Here is a 25,155-nt window from a genome sequence, read left to right as displayed (position 1 = left end):
GGGGAGTTTTCAGGTGACAAAAGTGGGAGAGGGCAAAGGCACAGAGGCCCCAAGTTTCACGGGGGGTGGTGACTACTCTGGGGCATTTGGAGTGGTGACATTTACTGAACACTTAGTCTAGGCCCTGTAATTTGCTAAGTGTTCTGTGGAATATATTGTTGCTTTTTTTCCTCTGTATGGAATGGTCATGATCAACAAAGGAATTCTCTTGGTTTAACCCCAACTGTCCAAATCATCTGGAGCCCCAAATTTACTGTTGCTGTCTTAGTCAGCTCTGGCTGCTATTGTAAAAATATCATAGACTGGCTGGCTTATAACAGAAACTTATTTCTCACAGTTCTGGAGGCTGGGCAGTCCAAGATCAAGGTGCCAGTGTGGTCAGGTTCTAATGAGGGTCCTCTCCTGGTTGTAGACTTTTCATTGTATCTTCACATGGTAGAGAGCAGAGAAGGGAGGCAACCTCTCTTGAGGTTCATACAAGGGCATTAATCTTACTCATGAGTGCTCGGCCCTTATGATCTCATCTGATCCTAATTACCCCCCAAAGGCCCCACTTCCGCATACCATCATGTGGTAGGGGAGGGTTTCAACATATGAATTTTGAAGGGACACAAACATTCAGTCCATACAGCTGTTTACATATGATCAGAAGTTTATAGAGACTGAGGTGTATCCACAGCCTACAGCTGAGTCTCTGCAGCATACTGATCCAGCAGTGGACAGGAGTATTCTGACCTTCTTTGTATCCTTTCCAAGTGTAGTGATCACTACCTGTGATAAACTCTTCTCTCAGCTGTCTCTAGGCCATCTATAACAAAGCCGTAATCCCAGCAGACCTTAAAGGGACAGGGTTAATGGATTTGGGATACTTATACCTAAAGCAGATGTTTTTGTATATAAGAATTTTACCTCATTGAAAATATGTGGATATCTGATAGAAAAAGGGTATAGTGACTTGGCCCACCTTGCTTAAGATCAATGGCCAAAATTTATGAATCTAACTCATCCTTGCAAGAAGGAAAAATTATTAAAATGGCATATTGCTAGATGTCTTTAGACTCCAACTGAGAATTTTCCCAAGGGATTCCCCAATAAGAGAAAATAATTAAGATAAAGTTGAAATTATTTAAAAAATAAAAGTATATGTAATATATAAAACTAAAATTTGGTTCACTGAGATCAGAAACATAGATAGGCTCCCCTCAGGGGCTTATTTAAGAAAAGAAGAGAGAAGCAAGTTATATAATATTAGGGATTAGAAAAGAGATATAAACACAGAAAAAAATTAGATTAAAACAATTGGAAGAGGATCATATAAAACTATGGCAAAAATTTGGAAAATTTGACAGGAGTAGAAATTACTATCATCTTATCATCATTATCATTATCATCAGTTCAGAATATGTCCCCAAAACCTATTTTATATCTGCATCCTTATCATGGCATCCAGTGGAATATAGGATAAAACAAAATAAAGAATTTTGTTGGGTTTGCCTCACAATACACAATTTGCTATCTCTTTTGCTCAGGTTCTATTTTAAATGGCTCTGTCTGTTTTACAGAAAAGAATTTCTGCTTGGAAGTTGAATGGCTTCTAGGAAAATGACCATCCGTGTTGTTTTGGACACTAACTATGCTGAGCTGGTTCTAGATGTGGGAAAAGTCACTTTCGGGGAGAAGAATAGAAAAAAAATGAAAGATTGTCAATTGAGAAAAAAGCAGAATGAAAACGTCTCACAACCTGTGGTTGCTTTGCTGAATTCTGGAGGGGGCGTGTGCAGGGCTGAAATTGAGAATGAAAACTATAGTTATGAAAAAGATGGAATAGGATTAGATTTGGAAAATTCTTTTGCCAATATTGTTTCGTTTGTTTCTAAATACTTAGACTTTATGCAGCAAGGTAAATGTTTTCTGATTTTTGTCAAATCGTGGAGCTCAGAAACCTCTGGGTTGAGGATTGCCACCTTGAGCTCCAATTTGTACAAAAGAGATATAACCTCTGTAAAAGTCATGAATGCTACCGCTGCACTGGAATTCCTCAAAGACAGGCTAGAAACTGGAGAGGGATTTTCTTTAATACCTAAATCACCTCCAAAGAGGTACCGTTTTGATGTACAAGAAGAAAGTAGCATGAAGGCCTTGGCTGCTGACTTTTTTAATAGGATGCAACTCGGGTACAGAGAAAAACTCACCTTTACTGAATCCACACATGTTGAAATAAAAGACTACTCAACAGAAAAGTTGTTACAACGCATTAAAGATATTCTCCCTCAATATGTTTCTGCATTTGCAAATACTCATGGGGGATATTTGTTTATTGGTTTAAGTGAAAAAAATCAAGAAGTAACTGGCTTTAAAGCAGAGAAGAGTGACCTTGACAAGATAGAAAAAGAAATAGAACAATGCATTAGCAAGTTTCCTGTCTATCACTTCTGTATAGAGAAGAAGAAGATAAATTATTCATGCAAATTCCTTGAAGTATATGATGAAGAAAGTCTTTGTAGATACGTCTGTGCGCTCAAAATAGAGCTATTCTGTTGTGCAGTATTTGCCAAAAAGCCAAATTCCTGGCATGTGAAAGATAATCAAGTGATGCAGCTGACCGTGGAGGAATGGGGCCAATTAATGCTGGATCCTGAACCAAGTGAGGAAGGGGGATTAGAAATAAGGGTATATTTGGCTGGGATGGCAAAGCTTTTTTTTTCTCTTGGATTTGGGGCAACATCAATAGTCCTCAAATTTCAACACCTAATTTACTAATCTCTGGTGGTTACAATCGTAGTTCACTATCTCTACTCACTTAGAAGGTAGCTATTCCATACAGAAAGCACATTACCTTCTCTCTGTAGCACTGCCTGGTATAAAGATCCAATTAACCCTGCTTTTCTTCCTTGTCACTTCTACTCACTTTCAAGGAGAGCCTGTGAATTCCTTCTCCCTTTCCCTTCTGAGCTCGGTTTCAGTAACTGACCACTTCTCTCTCTCAGGAACACTTGCCTCTTTTATTTACTTGCTCCTTCATCTTTCTTTACACCTTTGCATTTATTTCCCTTAGAACCTCTTCCCTCTTCCTCTCCTGTCTCTTCCGTTTGTGAATCAACGTGTAACCCTAAATTGGACTGATAAGAAAAGGATAGTGTTGGTATTTCATCTGATTTTTGGAAAAGAAAAGCCTCCAATGAAATTAGACCAGCACTAGCAACTTAAAAGTCTCTGAAAGTGCAAGCTTCTTCCTTAGAATCTGCACAAAATTCAGCTCTCCACTAGCCATCATGTCTTCTAATTTTAATTGCTTTTAAAATGAACCCAATTATATGGTAACGTATTCAATTACTATTAACGCATTTTCCTATTAGTATTCAATATAGTGTGTTTCAACAGCCTCAAGGAATAAATTTATAACTTATGTTTGACTTGGGAATCTAAGCACAATATCTAACAATATTTCTATTGGAAAAATGGGGTCATTTCTAAGCAGACTTTTGATATACTAAGCATTTTGTTGATATACTAAGCATTTAGTTGTGACAAATTGAGAAAGTGATTTTTGTTTTTTAAGATTTTTCCAGGTCATTTGAAGAGATGAACCTTCAACAAAGTATGTTATCATCTATACCCCTTGATTGGTCTCTGTATAAATATAAGAATTTGGAAAGTCAGGAGCAGAGATATCACCTTACAGATAATTTAATTCTGGTTTCTTTGGACTTGGTGTGAGTATTTTCAAATCTTCTCTTCACATCAGCTCTATCTTGAAACTTATCATCAAAGTATATTCTGGCATTCAGGGGAATGCTTTGGTGTTTTTAGCACTGAATTTGTCAAAATCTAATTTTTCAGATTTTGATTAGACTTTTCTTGGTGTAATAGGAACTCCTTTAATTGGAAGCAAGAGAACCCCAACTCAATTTAGTTTAAACAAAAAAGGAAGTACATCATGTTGCTGGGAAATCTAGATTGAGACCCAGCTTCATACATTCAGTTACTGAAGAAAGGCCACCATTACTCAGAATCTCTGATTTATCTGTTTTCGTTATTACTGTTTATGGACAACGTGTCATTTTCTGCCATATAAACAGCGTTACCTTGAATATTCTTGTTCAGTCTTCTGGTGCATATTTTCAAGAGTTTCTCCTGGGTCCACACCTAGGAGTAGAATTGCTAGGTCAGGAAGTATGTGAATATTCAAGCAATAAGATAATGCCAGATTGTTTTCTGAAGTAAATGAGTCACTTTACTCCCAACAACAGTATGTTACAAATGCCACATCTTCTCCAGTTGTCAAACTTCTCTTCATCTTTCTTCTCATCCTCCTTCTTCCCACTCAAATAGGTGTAAAATAGTATCTCTCTGCGTCTACATTTCCCTGGTTATTAATTTGGTTGAGCATATCTTCATATACTTACTGGCCACATGTATTTTATCACCTACGAAAGGCCTATTCTGTCTTTTGCCCATTTTTCTGTTAGGCTTTTGTCTTTTTCTTGCTGATGTGTAGGAGATTCTAGAATCCAAATGCGCTTTTGGCCATAAGTATTACAGATTACAGAGGTCTTCTCCAAGTTTGTGGCTTTTGTTTTCTCTTTTCTTAAGGCATATTATGATAATTAGTAGTTTGATATTTTAATTTTCTGGTTTAATGCTCTTTGTGCCTTGTGTAAGAGATCATTCTCTACCTTAAGGTTAGAAAGATATTTCCCTTCATTTTCTTCTAAAAGTTTTAGGGTTTTGCACTTTACATTTAACATTTAAATCCTTGATCCATCTCAGTGGTGATGTAAGAGTACTATTTCATTTTGTTCCATGTGGATGGCCACATTACCCAGCTCCAGTTACTGAATAGTTCCCACTTTCACCCACTGATCTGCCATGCCACCTCCAGCATATTACTAAGTATAAGTATAGCCATATTTCTAGAATCCCTGTTATGTTCTCTTGGTCAATTTGTCTGTCCCTACATCCACTATACTGTCCTAATATTATAATATCCTATTAAGTACTTGGCAGGGTAAGCCACCTTGCTTTTATTCTTTTTCTTTGACAGTGTCTTGGTGATTTTAAATCATTTAATATATTATACAAATTTTAGAATCTGCTTAAGTGCCACAAAAAATCCTTAAGGATTTTGATTGCAGTTACATTGACTAGGTAGATTTGTGACATATTTACATCAATTGTTTTGTACAGTTGAACATAGGAAATCTCTCCATTTGTTTGTATCTTCTTTAATGTCTTTAAAGTTTTATAAGTTTCTGTGTACAAGTTTTGTACTTTTTTTGTTACATTTATTACTAGTTTTTAAAAAAATTTTTATTTTATTTATTTTATTTTTGGCTGTGTTGGGTCTTCGTTGCTGCATGCAGGCTTTCTCTAGTTGCAGCAAGTGGGGGCTACTCTTTGTCACAGTACGTGGGCTTCTCATTATGGTGGCTTCTCTTGTTGCACAGCATGGGTTCTAGGCACGCGGGCTTCACTAGTTGTGGCATGCAGGCTCAGTAGCTGTGGTTTGCAGGCTCTAGAGCGCAGGCTCAGTAGTTGTGGCACACGGGCTTAGTTGTTACGTGGCATGTGGGATCTTCCTGGACCAGGGGTCAAACCCGTATCCCCTGCATTGGCAGGCAGTTCACAGGCTCTAGAGCGCAGGCTCAGTAGTTGTGGCGCACGGTCTTAGTTGCCCCGTGGCATGTGGGATCTTCCTGGACCAGGGCTCAAACCCGTGTCCCCTGCACTGGCAGGCAGATTCTTAATCACTGTGCCACCAGGGAAGCCCTATTACTAGGCTTTCAAAAAGTTTTTGTTGTTGTAATTGTAATTGATGTCTTTCTTTCTTTTTTTTTTTTTCTTTTTTGGCTGCACTGTGCAGCTTGCGGGATCTTTGTTCCCTGACCTGGGATTTAACCGGCGCCCTCGGCAGTGAATGTTTGGAGTCCTACCCCCTGGACCGCCAGAGAATTCCTGATGTTTTTCTTTAAAAGTTACATTTTCTTATTGTTTGTTGCTGGTGTGTAGAAATGCAATCAATTTTATATATTGAGTTCATGCTACCTTGTTAAAATTTATTCTGAATAATTTGTCCATAGATTCTTTTTATGTTCTTTATAATTATACTGATTATGTTTTCCTAACCCTTTTTTTTTTTTTTTTGCAGTACGCGGGCCTCTCACTGTTGTGGCCTCTCCCGTTGCAGAGCACAGGCTCCGGACGCGCAGGCTCGGCGGCCATGGCTCACGGGCCCAGCCGCTCCGCGGCATGTGGGATCTTCCTGGACCGGGGCACGAACCAGTCCTCGGAAGAATGCTGCAAACTCAAAAATCTCTCCAGTTGCAATTGTATTTCAAGAGTAGACTGCTCGGGCTCCCCTGGTGGTGCAGTAGTTGAGAGTCCGCCTGCCGATGCAGGGGACACGGGTTCGTGTCCCGGTCTGCGAAGATACCACGTGCCGCGGAGCTGCTGGGCCCATGAGCCATGGCCGCTGAACCTGCGCGTCCGGAGCCTGTGCTCCATAGCGGGAGAGGCCGCAGCAGTGAGAGGCCTGTGTGCCGCAAAAAAAGAAAGAAAAGAAAGAGGAGACTGCTCTTCTGTTTATATCTCCTGCTTTGGTTACTTTTCAGTGCCTTCAAATACTTAATTTTTAATATTTTGTCCAGATTTTACACGTTGCATCTGTGAGAGGGTTAGTCTGACTCAGCTACTCTACCATTGCTTAGAGACAAAAACCTCTCATCTGTTTTTTTTTTTTGCCTTTTTTTGGATTAAGTATTTTATTTTATTTTCCTGTTCTTCTCTCAGCTTTTAATACATATTATTCTATTATTCCTTTACATGGTTTGCCTAGAAATTACAGTGTACATCTTTATTTTGCTAGTTTTACTTCTTCCCAAGTTTTTAGCTTTACATGAATCCTTTTATTGTTTTAAAACTGTCAATAATACTTCTTATTTGCCCAACATTTACTCTTTCCAGGAAAATGTATTAATTCCTGAAGTTTAATGCTTTCGTTTGGGATAATTCTCCTTTAAGAAGAACTCTGTTTGATGTTATTTGTAGTGTAGATCTTCTGACAATAAGTTATCTCTTTCTCTCTCTTTCCCCCCACCCATTTGAAAATGTTTTATTTTTGCTTTTTGTTGGATATTTGTGGTACATGTTGAATTCCAGGTTTGCAAACCTTTTCTTTCAGGACTTTAAGATGTCATTCCAATGTCTTCTGGCTTATAGACTTTCTGTAGAAGAATGAATCATAAGTCTTATTGTTGCTTCCTTATAGATTGTGTCTTTTTTCCTCTGACTGCTTTAAAGATTTTTCTGCTGTAGGATGTCTTTCCATTTATCTGTGCCTTCTTTAATTTCCTTCATCAGTGTTTTAGAGTTTTCAGTGTACAAGTCTTTCACTTCTTCAGTTAAGTTTATTCATAAGTATCTTATTCTTTTTGTTACTATTGTAGATTGGATTGTTGTCTTAATTTCCTTTATGGATAGTTTATTGTTAGTGTATAGAAATACTACAGATTTTTGTACATTGACTTTGTATCCTGCAATTTTACTGAATTTTCTTATTAGTTTTAACAGTTTTTGTTGTTGTTGAATCTTTAGGGTTTTCTACATCTATGATCATGTCATCTGCAAACAGAGATCATTTAACTTCTTACTTTCTGATTTGGTTGCTTTTATTTCTATTTCTTGTCTAATTACTTTGGCTAGGACTTCCAGTAGTGTTGAATAGAAGTGGTGAGATGGGCTTCTCTGGTGGCGCAGTGGTTGAGAGTCCGCCTGCTGATGCAGGGGACACGGGTTCGTGCCCCAGTCCGGGAAGATCCCACATGCCGCGGAGCGGCTGGGCCCGTGAGCCGTGGCCCCTGAGCCTGCGCATCTGGAGCCTGTGCTCCACAGTGGGAGAGGCCACAACAGTGAGAGGCCCGCGTACCGCAAAAAAAAAAAAAAAAAAAAGAAGTAGTGAGAGTGGGCATTCTTGCCTTGTACTGGATCTTAGAGGAAAAGCTTTCAGTTTTTCTGCATTGGTTATGATGTTGGCTGTGGCTTTTCATATCTGGCCTTTGTTGTGTTGAGGTAAATTCCTTCTATACCTATTTTGTTGAGAGTTTTTATAGAATGGATGTTGAATTTCGTTAAATTATTTTTCTGCCTCTGTTGAAATGATTATGTGGTTTTTATCTTTCACTCTGTTAATGTGGTATATCACATTGATTTGTAAATGCTGAACCATCCTTGCATCCCTGGGATAATCCTACTTGGTCATGGTGTATAGTCTTTTTAGTGTGCTTTCAAATTTGGTTTACTAGTATTTTATTGAAGACTTTTTTTTTTTTTTGCGGTATGCAGGCCTCTCACCGCTGTGGCCTCCCCTGCCGCAGAGCACAGGCTCCGGACGCGCAGGCCCAGCAGCCACGGCCCGCGGGCCCAGCCGCTCCGCGGCACGCGGGATCCTCCTGGACCGGGGCACGAACCCGCGTCCCCTGCATTGGCAGGCAGACTCCCAACCACTGCGCCACCAGGGAAGCCCTATTGAAGACTTTTGCATCTATATTAATTCGGGTTATTGGCCTGTAGTTTTCTTTTCTTTTCTTGTGGTACCTTTGTTTGGCTTTAGTAGCAGGGTGATGCTGGCCTCATAAAATGAGTTTGGAGGTGTTCCCTCTTTTATTTTTTAGAAGAGATTAAGAAGGATTGGAATTATTTCTTGGAATGTTTGGTAGAATTCACCTATGAATCTATCTGGACTTGGGCTTTTCTTCATAGGGAGGCTTCAATCCTTCAGTCTCTTTAATTGTTATTGGTCTGTTTAGATTTTCTATTTCTTTTTGATTCAGTCTTGGTAAGTTGTATGTTTCTTGAAATTTATCTGTTTCTTCTAGATTATCCAGTTTGTTGGCATATAATTATTCATAAGAGTCCCTTTTGGTCCTTTTTATATGTTAAGCACCCATTGTAATGTTTTCTTTATCATTTCTGGTTTTATTTATTTGAGATTTCTCTCTCATTTTTGCTTAGTTTGTCTGGCTAAAGTTTGTCATTTTCGTTTATCTTTTTTTAAGAAACCAACTCTTAGTTTTGTTGATTTTTTCTGTTATTTTTCTATTCTCTACTTGATTTAATTATGCTCTAATCTTTATTATTTCCTTCCTTCTGATAATATGGAGCTTACTTTGTTGTTGTTTTTCAGTTCTTTGAGGTGTAAGGTTATGTTGTTTGTTATATTTTTATTTTATAATGTAGGCCTTTATCACTATAAACTTACCTATTAATACTGCTTTTGTTACAACCCATAATTTTTGGTATATTGTATTTTCATTTGTCCTGAGATATTTTTGAAATTCCCTTTGGATTTCTGCCTTGACCTAATGGCTATTCAACAGTGTGCTGTTTAGTTTCCAAGTATTCGTGAAATTCTCATTTTATTGTTGTTATTGATCTCTAGTTTCCTTTTATTTTGGTCAGAACAATACTTGGTATGGTTTCAATCTTCCTAAATTTGTTACGACTTGTTTGTGGCCTAACGTGATCTGTCTCAGAGAATGTCCCATGTGCACTTGAGAAGAATGTGTGTTCTGCTGGAGGGTGGAAAGTTCTGTATATGTCTAAGTTCATTTGATCTTTAGTTCAAGTCTGTTATTTTCTTATTTGGATGTTCTAACCATTATTGAGAGTGAAAATAGTGAAGTCTTATACTAATATTTTATTGCTGCCAACTTCTCCATTCAGATTTTTCAGTATTTGCTTTATATACTTATGTGCTGTGATGTTGGGTGCATATATATTTACAGTTGTTACATCTCACTGTTGAATTGACCCTTTTATCATTGTGTTTTGACTTCTTTGTCTCCAAAGACTACTTTTTTTGAAAAAATTATTTTATTTTATTTTATTTATTTATTTTTTTGGCCTCACTGCACGGCATGTGGGATCTTAGTTCCCTGATCAGGGATCCAACCCACGTCCCCTGCATTGGAAACTCAGAGTCTTAACCACTGGACCGCCAGGGAGGTCCCACTAGAGACTATTTTAGACTTTAATTCTATCTTTTCTGATATAAGTATTGCCATTCCTGCTTTCTTTTAGTTACCATTTCTCTGGAGTATCGTTTTCCATCTCTTCATTTTCAACATATATGCGTCCTTGAATCTAAAGTGAGTTTCTTTTAGACAGCATATAATTGGATCTTGCTTTTTAATGCATACAACCACTCTAAATTTTTTTATTGGAAACATTAAACCATTTTCATTTAAAGTAATTATTAGTAGGGAAGGATTTATTATCATTTTCTTAACTGTTTTCTGTTTGTTCTTTTGTCCCTTTTTTCTCTCTTGCTGTCATCTTTGTGCTTCATTAGGGTTTTGTGGGGGGGGGTTGTTTGTTTTATTTTTTGTATTGTTAGGCTTGACTCCTTCCTCTTTTTGTGGTGTAACTTCTATAGGTATTTTCTTTGCAATTACCATAGGGCTCACACAAAATATCTTATAGCTGTAAGAGTCTACTTTAAGCTGATAACAACTTAATTTCACTTGCACATAAAAACTATACTTTTACCTCTTCTCCCTCCACATTATATGCTATTAATGTCACAGTTTATATCTCTTTATATTGTGTATCTAATAACATAAGTTAATTATAGTTATTTTTAATACTTCAGTCATTTAAAATTTTTAACATCTTTATTGGAGTATAATTGCTTTACAATGTTGTGTTACTTTCTGCTGTATAACAAAGTGAATCAGCTATATGTATACGTATATCCTCATATCCCCTCCCTCTTGCGTCTCCCTGCTACCCTCCCTATCCCACCCCTCTAGGTGGTCACAAAGCACCAAGCTGATCTCCTTGTGCTATGAGGCTGCTTCCCACTAGCTATCTACTTTACATTTGGTAGTGTATATATGTCAATGCCACTCTTTCACTTCATCCCAGCTTACCCTTCCCCCTCCCTGTGTCCTCAAGTCCATTCTCTGCGTCTGCGTCTTTATTCCTGTCCTGCCCCTAGGTTCTTCAGAACCATTTTTGTTTTTTAGATTCCATATATATGTGTTAGCATATGGTATTTGTTATTCTCTTTCTGACTTACTTCACTCTGTGTGACAGACTCTAGGTCCATCCACCTCACTGCAAATAACTCAATTTCGTTTCTTTTTATGGCTGAGTAATATTCCATTGTATACATGTGCCACATCTTCTTTATCCATTCATCTGTCAGTGGACACTTAGGTTGCTTTCATGTCCTTTCTATTGTAGATAGAGCTGCAATGAATATTGTGGTACATGACTCTTTTTGAATTACGGTTTTCTCAGGGTATATGCCCAGTAGTGGGATTGCTAGGTCATATGGTAGTTCTGTTTTTACTTTTCTAACGAACCTCCATACTGTTCTCCATAGTGGCTGTATCAATTTACATTCCCACCAACAGTGCAAGAGGGTTCCCTTTTCTCCACACCCTCTCCAGCATTTATCATTTATAGATTTTTTGATGATGGCCATTCTGACCGGTGTGAGATGATACCTCACTGTAGTTTTGACTTGCATTTCTCTGATGATTAGTGATGTTGAGCATCTTTTCATGTGTTTGTTGGCAATCTGTATATCTCTGGAGAAATGTCTATTTAGGTCTTCTGCCTATTTTTGGATTGGGTTGTTTGTTTTTTTGATATTGAGCTGCCTGTATATTTTGGAGATTAATCCTTTGTCAGTTGCTTTGTTTGCAAATATTTTCTCCCATTCTGAGGGTTGTCTTTTCATCTTGTTTATGATTTCCTTTGCTGTGCAAAAGCTTTTAAGTTTCATTAGGTCCCATTTGTTTATTTTTGTTTTTATTTCCATTACTCTAGGAGGTAAGTCAAAAAGGATATTGCTGTGATTTATGTCATAGAGTGTTCCGCCTACGTTTCCTCTAAGAGTTTTATAGTGTCTGGCCTTACATTTAGGTCTTTAAATCCATTTTGAGTTGATATTTGTGCATGGTGTTAGGGAGTGTTATAATTTCATTCTTTTACATGTAGCTTTCCAGTTTTCCCAGCACCACTTGTTGAAGAGGCTGTCTTTTCTCCCTTGTATATTCTTGCCTCCTTTATCAAAGATAAGGTGACCATAAGTGTGTGGGTTTATCTCTGGGCTTTCTATCCTATTCCATTGATCTATATTTCTGTTTTTGTACCAGTACCATACTGTCTTGATTACTGTAGCTTTGTAGTATAGTCTGAAGTCAGGGACCCTGATTCCTCCAGCTCATTTTTCTTTCTCAAGATGGCTCTGACTATTCGGGGTCTTTTGTGTTTCCATACAAATTGTGAATTTTTTTGTTCTAGTTTTGTGAAAAATGCCATTGGTCGTTTGATAGGGATTGCATTGAATCTGTAGATTGCTTTGGGTAGTATAGTCATTTTCACAATATTGATTCTTCCAATCCAAGAACATGGTATATCTCTCCATCTGTTTGTATCATCTTTAATTTCTTTCATCAGTGTATTATAGTTTTCTGCATACAGGTCTTTTGTCTTCTTAGGTAGGTTTATTCCTAGGCATTTGATTCTTTTTGTTGCAGTGGTAAATGGGAGTGTTTCCTTAATTTCTCTTTCAGATTTTTCATCATTAGTGTATAGGAATGCAAGAGATTTCTGTGCATTAATTTTGTCTCCTGCTACTTTACCAAATTCATTGATTAGCTCTAGTAGTTTTCTGGTAGCATCTTTAGGATTCTCTATGTATAGTATCATGTCATCTGCAAACAGTGACAGTTTTACTTCTTCTTTTTTGATTTGGATTCCTTTTATTTCTTTTTATTCTCTCATTGCTGTGGCTAAAACTTCCAAAACTAGTCAGCAACCTTGTCTTGTGCCTGATCTTAGTGGAAATGGTTTCAGTTTTTCACCATTGAGAACAATGTTGACTGTGGGTTTGTCATATATGACCTTTATTATGTTGAAGTAAGTTCCCTCTATGCCTACTTTCTGGAGGGTTTTTATCATAAATGGGTGTTGAATTTTGTCAAAAGCTTTTTCTGCATCTATTGAGATTATCATATGGTTTTTCTCCTTCAATTTGTTAATGTGTTGTATCACATTGATTGATTTGCATATATTGAAGAACCCTTGCATTCCTGGGATAAACCCCACTTGATCATGCTGTATGATCCTTTCAATGTCCTGTTGTATTCTGTTTGCTAGTATGTTGTTGAGGATTTTTGTATCTATATTCATCAGTGATATTGGCCTGTAGTTTTCTTTTTCTTTCTTTTTTTTTTTTTTTTGTGGTACGCAGGCCTCTCACTGTTGTGGCCTCTCCAGTTGCGGAACACAGGCTTCAGACGCACAGGCTCAGCAGCCATGGCTCACGGGCCCAGCTGCTCCACGGCACGTGGGATCTTCCCAGACCGGGGCACGAACCCGTGTCCCCTGCATCGGCAGGCGGACTCTCAACCACTGTGCCACCAGGGAAGCCCTGTAGTTTTCTTTTTTTGTGACATCTTTGTCTGGTTTTGGTATCCTGGTGATGGCAGCCTCATACAATGAGTTTGGGTGTGTTCCTCACTCTGCTATGTTTTGGAAGAGTTTGAGAAGGATGGGTGTTAGCTCTTCTCTAAATGTTTGATAGAATTCGCCTGTGAAGCCATCTGGTCCTGGGCTTTTGTTTGTTGGAAGATTTTTAATCACAGTTTCAATTTCAGTGCTTGTGATTGGTCTGTTTATATTTTCTATTTCTTCCTGGTTCAGTCTTGAAAGGTTGTGCTTTTCTAAGAATCGGTCCATTTCTTCCAGGTTGTCCATTTCATGGGCATATAGTTAGTTGCTTGTAGTAATCTCTCATGATCCTTTGTATTCTGCACTGTCAGTCGTTACTTCTCCTTTTTCATTTCTAATTCTGTTGATTTGAGTCTTCTCCCTTTTTTTCTTGATGAGTCTGGCTACTGGTTTATCAATGTTGTTTATCTTCTCAAAGAACCAGCTTTTAGTTTTATTGATCTTTGTTATCGTTTCCTTCATCTCTTTTTCATTTATTTCTGATTTGATCTTTATGATTTCTTTCCTTCTGCTAACTTTGGGATTTTTTTGTTCTTCTTTCTCTAATTGTTTTAGGTGTAAGGTTAAGTTGTTTATTTGAGATTTTTCTTGTTTCTTGAGGTACGATTGTATTGCTATTAAACTTCCCTCTTAGAACTGCTTTTGCTGCATCCCATAGGTTTTGGGTCGTCATGTTTCATTGTCATTTGTTTCTAGGTATTTTTGATTTCCTCTTTGATTTCTTGGTTATTTAGTAGTGTATTGTTTAGCCTCCATGTGTTTGTATTTTTTACAGTTTTTTTCCCTGTAATTGATATCTAGTCTCATAGCATTTTGGCTGGAAAAGGTACTTGATACGATTTCAATTTTCTTAAATTTACCAAGGCTTGATTTGTGACCCAAGATATGATCTATCCTGGAGAATGTTCCATGAGCACTTGAGAATAAAGTGTATTTTGTTGTTTTTGGATGGAATATTCTATAAATATCAATTAAGTTCATATTGTTTAATGTGTCATTTAAAACTTCTGTTTCCTTATTTATTTTCATTTTGGATGATCTGTCCATTGGTGAAAGTGGGGTGTTAAAGTCCCCTACTATGATTGTGTTACTGTCGATTTCCCCTTTTATGGCTGTTAGCACTTGCCTTATGTATATGTGCTTCTATGTTGGGTGCATAAATATTTACAATTGTTATATCTTCTTCTTGGATTGATCCCTTGATCGTTATGTGGTGTCCTTCTTTGTCTCTTGTAATAGTCTTTATTTTAAAGTCTATTTTGTCTGATATGAGAATTGCTACTCCAGCTTTCTTTTGATTTCCATTTGCATGGAATATCTTTTTCCATCCCCTCACTTTCCGTCTGTATGTGTCCCTAGGTCTGAAGTGGGTCTCTTGTAGACAGCATATATATGGGTCCTGTTTTTGTATCCATTCAGTCAGTCTATGTCTTTTGGTTGGATCATTTAATCCATTTACATTTAAGGTAATTATCGATATGTATGTTCCTATCACCATTTTCTTAACTGTTTTGGGTTTGTTTTTGTAGGTCTTTTCCTTTTCTTGTGTTTCCTGCTTAGAGAAGTTCCTTTAGCATTTGTTGTAAAGCTGGTTTGGTGGTGCTGAATTCTCTTAGTTTTTGCTTGTCTGTAAGGGTTTTAATTTCTCCATCGAATCTGAATGAGATCCTTGCTGGGTAGAGTAATCTTGGTTGTAGGGCTTCCCTGGTGGTGCAGTGGTTAAGAATCTGCCTGCCAATGCAGGGGACACGGGTTTGAGCCCTGGTGCAGGAAGATCCCACATGCCACAGAACAACTAAGCCCATGCACCACAACTACTGAGCCTGCGCTCTAGAGCCCGTGAGCCACAACTGTTGAGCCCAAGTGCTGCAACTACTGAAGCCTCACACCTAGAGCCTGTGCTCCACGAGAGAAGCCACTGCAATGAGAAGCCTGAGTACCACAATGAAGACTAGCCCCCACTAGCCGCAATTAGAGAAAGCCCGCACGCAGCAATGAAGACCCAATGCAGCCAAAAATAAATAAATAAGTAAGTAAGTAAGTAAATATTTTTTAACAATCTTGGTTGTAGGTTTTTCCCTTTCATCACTTGAAATATGTCCTGTCACTCCCTTCTGGCTTGCAGAGTTTCTGCTGAAAGATCTGCTGTTAACCTTATGGGGATTCCCTTGTATGTTGTTTGTTGCTTTTCCCTTGCTGCTTTTAATACTCTTTCTTTGTATTTAATTTTTGATAGTTTGATTAGTATGTGTCTTGGAGTGTTTCTCCTTGGATTCATCCTGTATGGGACTCTCTGGGCTTCCTGAATGTGACTGACTATTTCCTTTCCCATATTAAGGAAGTTTTCAACTATAATCCATTCAAATATTTTCTCAGTCCCTTTCTTTTTCTCTTCTTCTTCTGGGACACCTATAATTCAAATGTTGGTGCGTTTAATGTTGTCCCAGAGGTCTCTGAGGCTGTCTTCATTTCTTTTCATTCTTTCTTCTTTATTCTGCTCTACGGTAGTTATTTCCACTATTTTATTTTCCAGGTCACTTATCCATTCTTCTGCCTCAGTTATTCTGCTATTGATTCCTTCTATAGAATTTTTAATTTCATTTATTGTGTTGTTCATCATTGTTTGTTTGCTCTTTAGTTCTTTTAGGTCCTTGTTAAATGTTTCTTGTATTTTCTCCATTTTATTTCCAAGATTTTGGATCATCTTTACTATCATTCCTCTGAATTCTTTTTCAGGTAGACTGCCTATTTCCTCTTCATTTGTTTGGTCTGGTGGGTTTTTACTTTCCTCCTTCATCTGCTGTGTATTTCTTTGTCTTCTCATTTTGCTTAACTTACTGTGTTTGAGGTCTCCTTTTTGCAGGCTGCTGGTTCATAGTTTCCGTTGTTTTTGGTGTCTGCCCCCAGTGGGTAAGGTTAGTTCAGTGGGTTGTGTTGGCTTCCTGGTGGAGGGGACTGGGGCCTGTATTCTGGTGGATGAGGCTGAATCTTGTCTTTCTGGTGGGCAGGACCACGTCTGGTGGTGTGTTTTGGGGTGTCCATGAACTTATTATGATTTTAGGCAGCCTCTCTGCTAATGGATGTGGTTGTGTTTCTGTCTTGCTAGTTGTTTGGCATGGGGTTTCCAGCACTGGAGCTTGCTGGTCATTGAGTGGAGCTGGGTCTTAGCATTGAGATGGAGATCTCTGGGAGAGCTCTCACTGATTGATATTACGTGGAGCCGGGAGGTCTCTGGTGGTCCAATGTCCTGAACTCGGCTCTCCCACCTCAGAGGCTCAGGCCTGACACCTGGCCAGAGCACCAAGACCCTGCCAGCCACATGGCTCCAAAGGGACATATGACGGGTCCGAGATTCCTGAACCAAGACATCTCAGGGTCTAGGAGAGAGAGGCAGAGAGATGAGGAACAATCCTGGCTCTGTGTGGAAGGGACTCCATCCCAGAAGCCCCAGAGGAAGGAACTGCCTCTAGTTAACTTGTCACTGTATAGACAATGCCTGGCACACTGTGCTTGGTAAGTATTCGGTGAATGAATGAACAAATCTCATTTAACTTTTATACTAAATTAAAAGTCATTTATCCACTACCGTTATAATAATATGGTTTTCTGTTTTTGTCTCTATATTTACCTTTACCAATGACTTTTATGCTTTCATGTTGCTGTTTAACATCTTTTATTTTCAACTTGAAGAACTCCCTTTAGCATTTCTTATAAAGTAGGTCTAATAGTGATGAATTCTCTTAGCTTTTGTTTGTTTTAGAAAGTCTTTATCTCCCCCTCACTTCTGAAGGACAGGTTTGCGGTGTATATATTCTTGGTTGGAAGTTTTCTTCTGTCAGAACTTTGAATATATCATCCCACTCTCTTCTGGCATTCAATGTTTCTTAAGAAAAAGCCACTGATAGTCTTATCGGGGGTTCTCTTTTATGTTACAAGTTGCTTTTCTCTTACTGCTTTCAAAGTTATCCTTTTTATCTTTAACTTTTGACAATTTGATTATAATGTGTCTAAATGTAAGTATCTTCTGATTCAGCTTACTTGGTATGTTTTGGACTTCCTAGATCTGGATGTTCATTTTGAGGTTTGAAGAGGTTTCGGCCATTACTTCTTGGCATAAGCTTTCTGCACCTTTTTCTTTTTTCCTTCTGGAACTTCCGTAATGCATACATTGGTTTACTTTATGGTGTGCCATCAGTTTTCACTCTTTTTCATTCTTTTTTCTTTTTTCTCTTTTTACTGGATGATTTCCAGTGACCTGTCTTCCAGTTTATTGGTCTTTTCTTCTGCTTGATCTAGTCTGTTGTTGAAACCCTCTATTGAATTTTTCAGTTAACTTGTTGTATTCTTCAGTTCTATGATTTCTTTTTGGTACTTTTTAGTATTTTCTGTCTCTGTTGAAAACCTCCCTTTGTTCACACGTTGCTTTCGTGACCTAAGAAAACATCATTAAGGCCATTATTTTGAATTCTCTTTTGGGTAAATCATGTAGCTCCATTTCATTAAGAAAAGATTTCTAGAGATTAATCTTGTCCTTTAATTTTGAACATATTCCCCTGTTTCTTCTTTTTTCTTGACTCTGTGTTGGTTTCTGCACATTATATAAAACAGCCACTTCTTCCAGTTTTCACAGACTGACCTCATGTAGGAGATGAACTCACTAATCAGTTCAGCCAGAGATTCTGGGTACCTCTCAAAGCTTTGTGCTCATTTTAGATGCTGTCTTTGTTCTTAGTGTTCCCCAGAAGACTATCGTAAGCCAAGTCCCATCAGTGCCCTGATTCAGGCAAGATAGAAGCCAGTGCCTCAAGTTGCAGCCAGAAAAGTTGAAGCACTAGATGTGTGTCCCAATTCCTCCTCTCTTAGGGAGAAGTTGAGAGATGGAGTTTATCACCCACTTGCTCTTGACAAATACCTGCTTACTAGTTCAGACTGTGTGCTCTTTCAAACTGTTGCTTTGCTCTCTGTTGCCCTCCAGAACCTAGTGAATGCCAGGCCCTGTCAGCTCTCAGAGAAGGATGGGTTAGAAGTCAGTCCCTCTGGTAGCAACTGGAATGTCTTGGGAGCTAGATGTGCATTCCAACTCCTTTTAGGGAGAATCGGAGACTTGGTTTTATAACTGGAGTGGGTCAGGGGAAGAGCAACAGGAGGTATCCACATGCCCATTCAAACTCCCAAGGGACAGATGATTGCCTTCTCCATCAGCTCCCAGAGACAGACAGTTAAGATGCCAGACTCTCAGACAGCAGGTACGAAAGTTAGGGCACTAGATGTGCCCTAACTCTTCTCTTCTTCCAGAGAGAAGCTGGGAACTGACTTTATTGTCTGCTTGCTCTCTACTGAGCCAAAAGGAAGAACCACTGGAAGTGCTCTGGGCCCAGGAGACTAGTGAATGCTGGGCTTCATCAGCTCTCAGAGATAGACAAGTTAGAAGCCAGTCTCTTGGGTAGCAGCCATAAAAGATGGGGTACTAGATGTGTGGTCCAAACCTTTTGCTCCTTAGGGAGAAGCTAGGATTTGAGGGTACCCTCCTGACTGTATGGTGCTGTGCTAGGGGTGAAGTTTATGGCAAGGCTGTGTCTCAACTTTTCCTACCCATTTCAATGTGGTTATTTTCTCAGTCACCCAGTGTGCAGGAGTCTCTCAACTAGTTTCCAGATTTTTCTCAGAGGGAATTGATCCACATGTAGCTGTTTATTTGTTGCATCCACAGGTGGAGGGAGAGTCTGGAGCCTCCTATTCTGTCCTCTTGGTCTTTAAGTCCCTTTTTGATAAATTCCAATACCTGAATCACTTGTCAGTCTTTTTCTCGTATCTATTTTTTCTCTTGTTTTTTTTTTTTTGGTAGTTTGTCCTGATTTTTATCATATCTCTGAATTTTCTTATTATACCATGGATGGCAAATTATAGAGGCTTTGGAAGATGTTACATTCCTCCAAAGAGGATTATACTTTGTTTTGTCAGGTAGATAGAGTACCAGTGATAACCCTGATTTTTTTTGAAGATTGGTTTTATGCTTTTCTAGGGATAATATCTTTAAATTTTGCCTTTACTATTAGGTCATGGCTCTTCTTGAATCTCAGCTTAAAGTCTGGGGTGTTTACCACAGGCCCTCCACTTTGAAGGGACTTGAATTCCAGTCTAAGTCCGCCATCACCATGAGGTTGATGAAATTCAGGTTCAGCTCTTTAGCCTCCCAGTTGATATTTTCTTCTGGGTTTCCAGCATCTCACCCTGTATTTGCCAGTGAATTGAAAAAAATTTGTATGTAGATTTTGGCTGCTTCTCTGCAGTTTCATCCTCTCTGAGATTTTCCCACTCAAATTCCAGATCCTCTGGTAGCCGTGAATTCCAACCTCTTTTAATTCAGCCTGGTAAAACTGATGTTTCTGCTTGGGCTCTATTCACCCATGACATGATATGGAAAATATCCTTAGACAAAAAGCTGGGATGATTGTGGCACTACTTCCTGTGCTTTCTCTCCATCAAAGATTGTAGCCCTTTAAGTCCTGCTTGTACTGGTTGCTCTCCAATTCTTTAAATTTCTGTTTTATATAGTTTATACAACTTTTATAGTTGTTTTTGGTGGGAGGGTTGGTCTGGTACAAGCTACTTTGCCATGGTTGGAATTGGAAGCTTCCAGTGTTTAAAATTTTATTATAATTATTTTCATATCTAGTGCCATCAGAAAAGGTGACATATGTTCCAGAAATCCTCTATGAGAAACTGTTCTCACAACACAAAGGACTTGCACAGTTAATACATAATGAAATAGGCTCCGTTCGTCAAGGTACATTGATCTTTTCTAAGAGCTGGTCTTTGGATCTGGGCTTGCAAGAGAACCAGAAAGTCATCTGTGATGCACTTCTAATTGCCCAGGACCGTCCACCAGTCTTATACACCTTCCTCAGGGAACTGAATAAGGAATTAAAAGGTTATTCTATACAAACTGCCTTAACTTTAAAGAAGAAACTGGTAAAAATTGGTGGTTACAGTGGGAAAGTGTGTGTCATGACAAAGATCTATTCGAGTGAAGAATATTCTACATTGATTGAAGGCAATATAAGACTTCTTCATGATTCAAGCTTATCTGCAATTTACCCTAAGTCCTACACTCTTATAACCACTCAAACAATGAGTGACTTGAAGAAGGCCCTTTTTATAGTCTTGAAGAGACTCGGAACTTTGAATGACCAATTTGACTCTGAGATTTCTCAACACCTCTCAGATAATCAGTATGGATTACTTTCAGAGGAATGAAAAAAGGATGTTTAAATATTGTCCAAGGCTCACCTGAACCATGGAAAGTAGAGCAGGCTACAAAGATGTTTTTCATTATATAGTCAATGGTGTTCTCAAATTCTGGAAAATATGCCTTTGAAAAGCTTTGCAAGGAAGACAACATGATGGGACCATGGAAAATCAAATTTAGTCTTCATTTTTTTCTTCCTAAATGGTCTTCATAGGTGTTGCTTAAGAGTTATTAAGAAAATAAATTTGTTAATTATGCTGTGCACAGTTTGTTATTTACTCCATGCATAGTTTATGGATAAATTGCCTTCCACTTTTAAGTTGGGGAAAATGGCAATACTTTTATTTTTAATAACAACAACAACGGAAATTCCCAGGATATACCCAGAAAACCTTTATAACTTAGAAAAGATTATCATTGATGACATTCAGAGTATTTATAATGGAAATGAAGAAGAAGGCAAAATTTATTACCCATCCTGCAAAATTCTCTGCATTTTCTTGGATGACTTTTACACTATTCACTTGGAGGAGTTAGGGCTTGTTTAATTGCTCAGCTGGTACCCTTAAGAACTCAGCAGAATCGTTATTTTAACAGCTAGAGAAACAGCTAGAGTTGGCGGAATTGAAGGTGATACAGAGTTCTCCAGATAGGCAAAAGATAAAGGAGTTCATCACCACTAGGGTCTTAGTTTAAGCTGAAACGGTCTTGTTTAAGCTGAAATGAAAGGGTGCTAATTAGTACAGATGGTCTCTGTCTTAAGATGGTTCGACTTAGGGTTTTTTGACTTTATGATGGTGCAAAAGCGATTCGCATTCAGTAGAAACCATATTTCAAATTTTGAATTTTGATCTTTTCCTGAGCTAGTCACATGTGATATGATATTCTCTTATGATGCTGGGCAGTGGCAGTGAGCCACAACTCCCCGTCAGCCATGCGATCATGAGGGTTAAACAACCGATACTCTATAGTGTATTGTGTTGTTTCCTGCTTCTGATGAGAAGAACAGGAAGGCAATTACTCTTGAGTTGAAACTCAAGATAATTGCCCTGCATGAAAGTAGAAAGCCAGTAATGGCCATCACATGTGAGTTAGGACTTTTGCAATCGATGATCTCGACCATCTTAAAGGATAAGCGAATCAGTGATGCAATGAAATTGTCAGCATCAGTTACATCCACTGTCTTCATGAAGAAATTAGCTGGGCTAATTGATGATATGAAAAAATTTATCGACACTAGAGTGGAATACCAGATACAGAAGTGCATACCATTTAGCCTACTGAGGATCTAGGCTAAGGCAATAAGTTTTTTCCATACACTGAAAGAGCATGCTGGGACTTCCCTGGTGGCGCAGTGGTTAAGACTCCGTGCTTCCAATGCAGGGGCCCCCCATTTGATCCCTGGTCAGGGAACTAGATCCCACATGCATGTTGCAACTAAGAGTTCGCATGCCACAACTAAGGAGCCGGTGAGCTGCAACTAAGGAGCCTGAGCCACAACTAAGGAGCCTGCCTGCCACTACTAAGACCCAGCACAACCAAATAAAAATAAACAAATAAATATTTTTTAAAACTTGTAAAAACTATAAAAGAGCATGCTGATGATCTTACATATACGCAAATGTTTATAGCGAGGTGTGGGTGATTCCAACGTTTCAAAAGGCATCGTAATTTTCATAACATGAACGTCAGTGGTGAGGCAGCAGGTTGCTGATACTAAAGGTACCACAGCGTTTAAGGAAGAACTGCATAGGATAATTGTGGATGAGAAATATTTGCCAGAACACGTATGTAAGGTCGATGAAAGTAGTTTGTTCTGAAAGCGTATGCCAGAGCATACATACATTCATCAGAAGTCCGAGACAATGCCAGGATTCAAGGCATTCAAAGACTATATAATGCCACTTTGGGGTAGAAATGTTGCAAGGTTCAAATTAGAGCTTTTCTTAATCTACCACTTGGAGAACCCTAGAGCATTCAGGAATATGAGAAAGCATATACTTCCCATTTATTGTTGCCATAACAGGAAAGCCTGGATGACATTAGCATTGTTTGAAAACAGGTTTTTGAACAGTTTTATTGTGCACGCAAGAGAATGTTGTAGGCAAAACATTCAATTCAAGATTCTTCTGATCTTAGACAATGCTCCAAGGCATCCACATCATATCAGTGACATGATGTAAACGTTGTGTATTTGCTGCTGATCACAACGGTACTCATATAGTCAATGGACCAAGGTGCAATAGCTACATTCAGAGCACCCTATTTATGCCAAATGTTTGCATACGCTTTTGAACTGGCTGAATCTGGCCAAATGCTCTGAGAGATCTGGAAAAGTTTTCATATTCTAAATGCTATCCAGAGCATTGCTGTAGCATGGAAAGAAGTCACACAGCAATGCGTGAAGACATATGTGAACACATTCAAAAGATTCTGCTGTTGATGAAATAGTAAGTAACAAGATACTAGTGCTTGAGAAACAGCTAGAGTTGGACGTTGATGAAGAGGATATTCATGAGCTTGCTGGCGTCAAGGCTGAAGAGCTTTCCAATGAGGAGCTGATCAAACTGGAGGAAAAAAAAGTTAAAAAGTTGGGGGACTTCCCTGGTAGTCCAGCGGTTAAGACTTCACCTTCCAAAGCAGGGGGTGTGGGCTTGATCCCTGGTTGGGGAGTTAAGATCCCACATGCCTCGCAGCCAAAAAAAACCAAAACATAAAACAGAAGCAATATTGCAACAAATTCAATAAAGACTTAAAAAAAAAAAGTAAAGAAGTTGAGGCAGAGGAAGAAGAAGTTATACCCAAGGCACCAAGAAAGTTCATAGCAAAGAAACTGGCAGAGACATTTACTACTATGAGCAGGGGCATATGGATATTAGAAGAGATGGACATCAATTACAAGAGGTTCTCAAGAGCTAACAGGCAGATACAGGATACTCTTATTTGCTGTAGATAAATATGTAATGAAAAGAAGAAACAAACTGTACAGTCAAAACTTGAAAGCTTCCTGAATAACACTATGCCTGCTAAACCATTAGCAAGTATAGATGCCCCGATGCCTTCTACCAGCTATTCTCAAGCCTCATCAGGAGAGAAATTGATGACCCTGTCTCTGTAGCCTCCATATCATCCAGCAATTCATTTTAGTTCAATGCTTCAAACATTCTTCAGGCCTACTGTGCTTTCAGCTGTGTACCTTAATGGTGAGTACCCATATGACCATTCTGGTTTTCACTTTCAGTACAGTGGTCAATAAATTATATGAGATATTCAACATTTTAATATAAAAATAAGCTTTGTGTTAGGTGACTTTGCCCAACTGTAGGCTAATGTAAGTGTTCTGGCTCATTTAAGGTAGGCTAGGCTGAGCTATGATGTTCAGTAGGTTACTTGTATTACATGCAGTTTTGACTTAAATATTTTCAGCTTAACGATGAGTTTATTGGGACATAAATCCATCATAAGTCAAGGAAGATCTGTAATAGGAAAACATGAAAGTATAAATCTCACTGGTAAAAGTAAATATATAGTAAAATTCAGGATAATCTGTTATAAAGGTGGTGGTTAATCACTTGTAAAGCTAGTATGAAGGTTAAAAGACAAAAGTGGTAAAAAATAACTATAACTATAATAATTTGTTAAGGGAACCACAGGATAAAAAGATGCAAATTGTGACTTCAAAAACAAAATGGGTGTGGGGGAGAGTAAAAATCTAGAGCTTTAGAATGTGTTCAAACTTAAGTTGTTATCAATGTAGAATAGACCATTATAACTTGTTACAGGTAAGCTTCACAGTAACCACAAAGCAAAAACCTATAGTAGATACACAAAAGATAAAGGGATAAGAATCTAAGCATACTACTACAGAAAATCATCAAATCACAAAGCAAGTGAGTGAGAGAAGAAAAAAGAAATAGAGGAACTACAAAACAGCAGGAAACAATGAACAAAATAGTACTAAATGCAAACCCATCAATAATTATTAAAAAATTTTTTGTATGTATGTAAGTTGATTTTATTTAAGTTTCAGGTATACAGTATAGTGATTCACGGGGTTTTTTTGTTTTTTGTTTTTGGCCATGCCACACGGCACGTGGCATCTTAGTTACCGGACCAAAGATGGAACCCGTGACCTCTGCAGTGGAAGCGCAGAGTCTTAACCACTGGACCACCAGGGAAGTCCCAGACGTCTGTTTTTCAAAACCTACAAAGACCAGGGGAAAACACGAGTGCCATCCCCCACTACCACAAATTATGCAGTCGAGTTTTCCACATTTGGGGAAATCGCAGGGGTCAGCACATCCAGAGTGCAATGGATAAGCCTTACCCTGGGAAAACCACCTTCGTGATCATGCTATCTCCCCTGCCAGGTAAGTATGTGA

The 25,155-nt window shown here is 38.5% G+C and overlaps 1 protein-coding gene and 1 non-coding gene across 3 annotated transcripts; one reads left to right on the top strand and one right to left on the bottom strand.

Annotated features, from left to right (window-relative positions):
- Positions 1-1,209: 1,209 nt before the first annotated feature.
- LOC111170834 (ribonuclease SLFN12) lies at positions 1,210-25,155 on the top strand. Of its 2 annotated transcripts, XM_089900843.1 has the most exons (4): positions 1,210-2,644; positions 3,560-3,632; positions 18,339-18,346; positions 20,201-25,155. In XM_089900843.1, exons 1-4 carry the CDS (start codon positions 1,588-1,590, stop codon positions 20,779-20,781), a joined length of 1,719 nt encoding a protein of 572 aa, XP_089756969.1. In that variant the 5' UTR covers positions 1,210-1,587; the 3' UTR covers positions 20,782-25,155. The 2 variants fall into 2 exon arrangements, with proteins under 2 accessions (XP_089756969.1, XP_089756970.1); XM_089900844.1 differs by lacking the exon at positions 18,339-18,346 and having other exon boundaries at positions 1,210-2,659; positions 3,560-3,680; positions 20,199-25,155.
- On the bottom strand, positions 24,988-25,151 carry LOC115802443 (U1 spliceosomal RNA). Its single transcript, XR_004022904.1, has one exon. It is a non-coding gene; the product is annotated as a U1 spliceosomal RNA (small nuclear RNA).

This window comes from Delphinapterus leucas, chromosome 19, assembly GCF_059928025.1.
Source record: "Delphinapterus leucas isolate spDelLeu-1000000601 "Yukka" chromosome 19, BTC_Dleu_Yukka2, whole genome shotgun sequence".
NCBI classification, from domain to species: domain Eukaryota; kingdom Metazoa; phylum Chordata; class Mammalia; order Artiodactyla; family Monodontidae; genus Delphinapterus; species Delphinapterus leucas.
This window is presented reverse-complemented; position numbering and strand designations above follow the sequence as displayed.

What these genes read in the sequence shown, in the direction of transcription:
- LOC111170834 (XM_089900844.1), top strand. Translation starts at nt 1,588, where the DNA reads ATGGCTTCTAGGAAAATGACCATCCGTGTTGTTTTGGACACTAACTAT. An exon ending in ACCAAGTGAGGAAGGGGGAT is followed by an intron (nt 2,660 to 3,559) that starts TAGAAATAAGGG and finishes TTGTTTTTTAAG; the next exon opens with ATTTTTCCAGGTCATTTGAA. An exon ending in GAGCAGAGATATCACCTTAC is followed by an intron (nt 3,681 to 20,198) that starts AGATAATTTAAT and finishes ATTTTCATATCT; the next exon opens with AGTGCCATCAGAAAAGGTGA.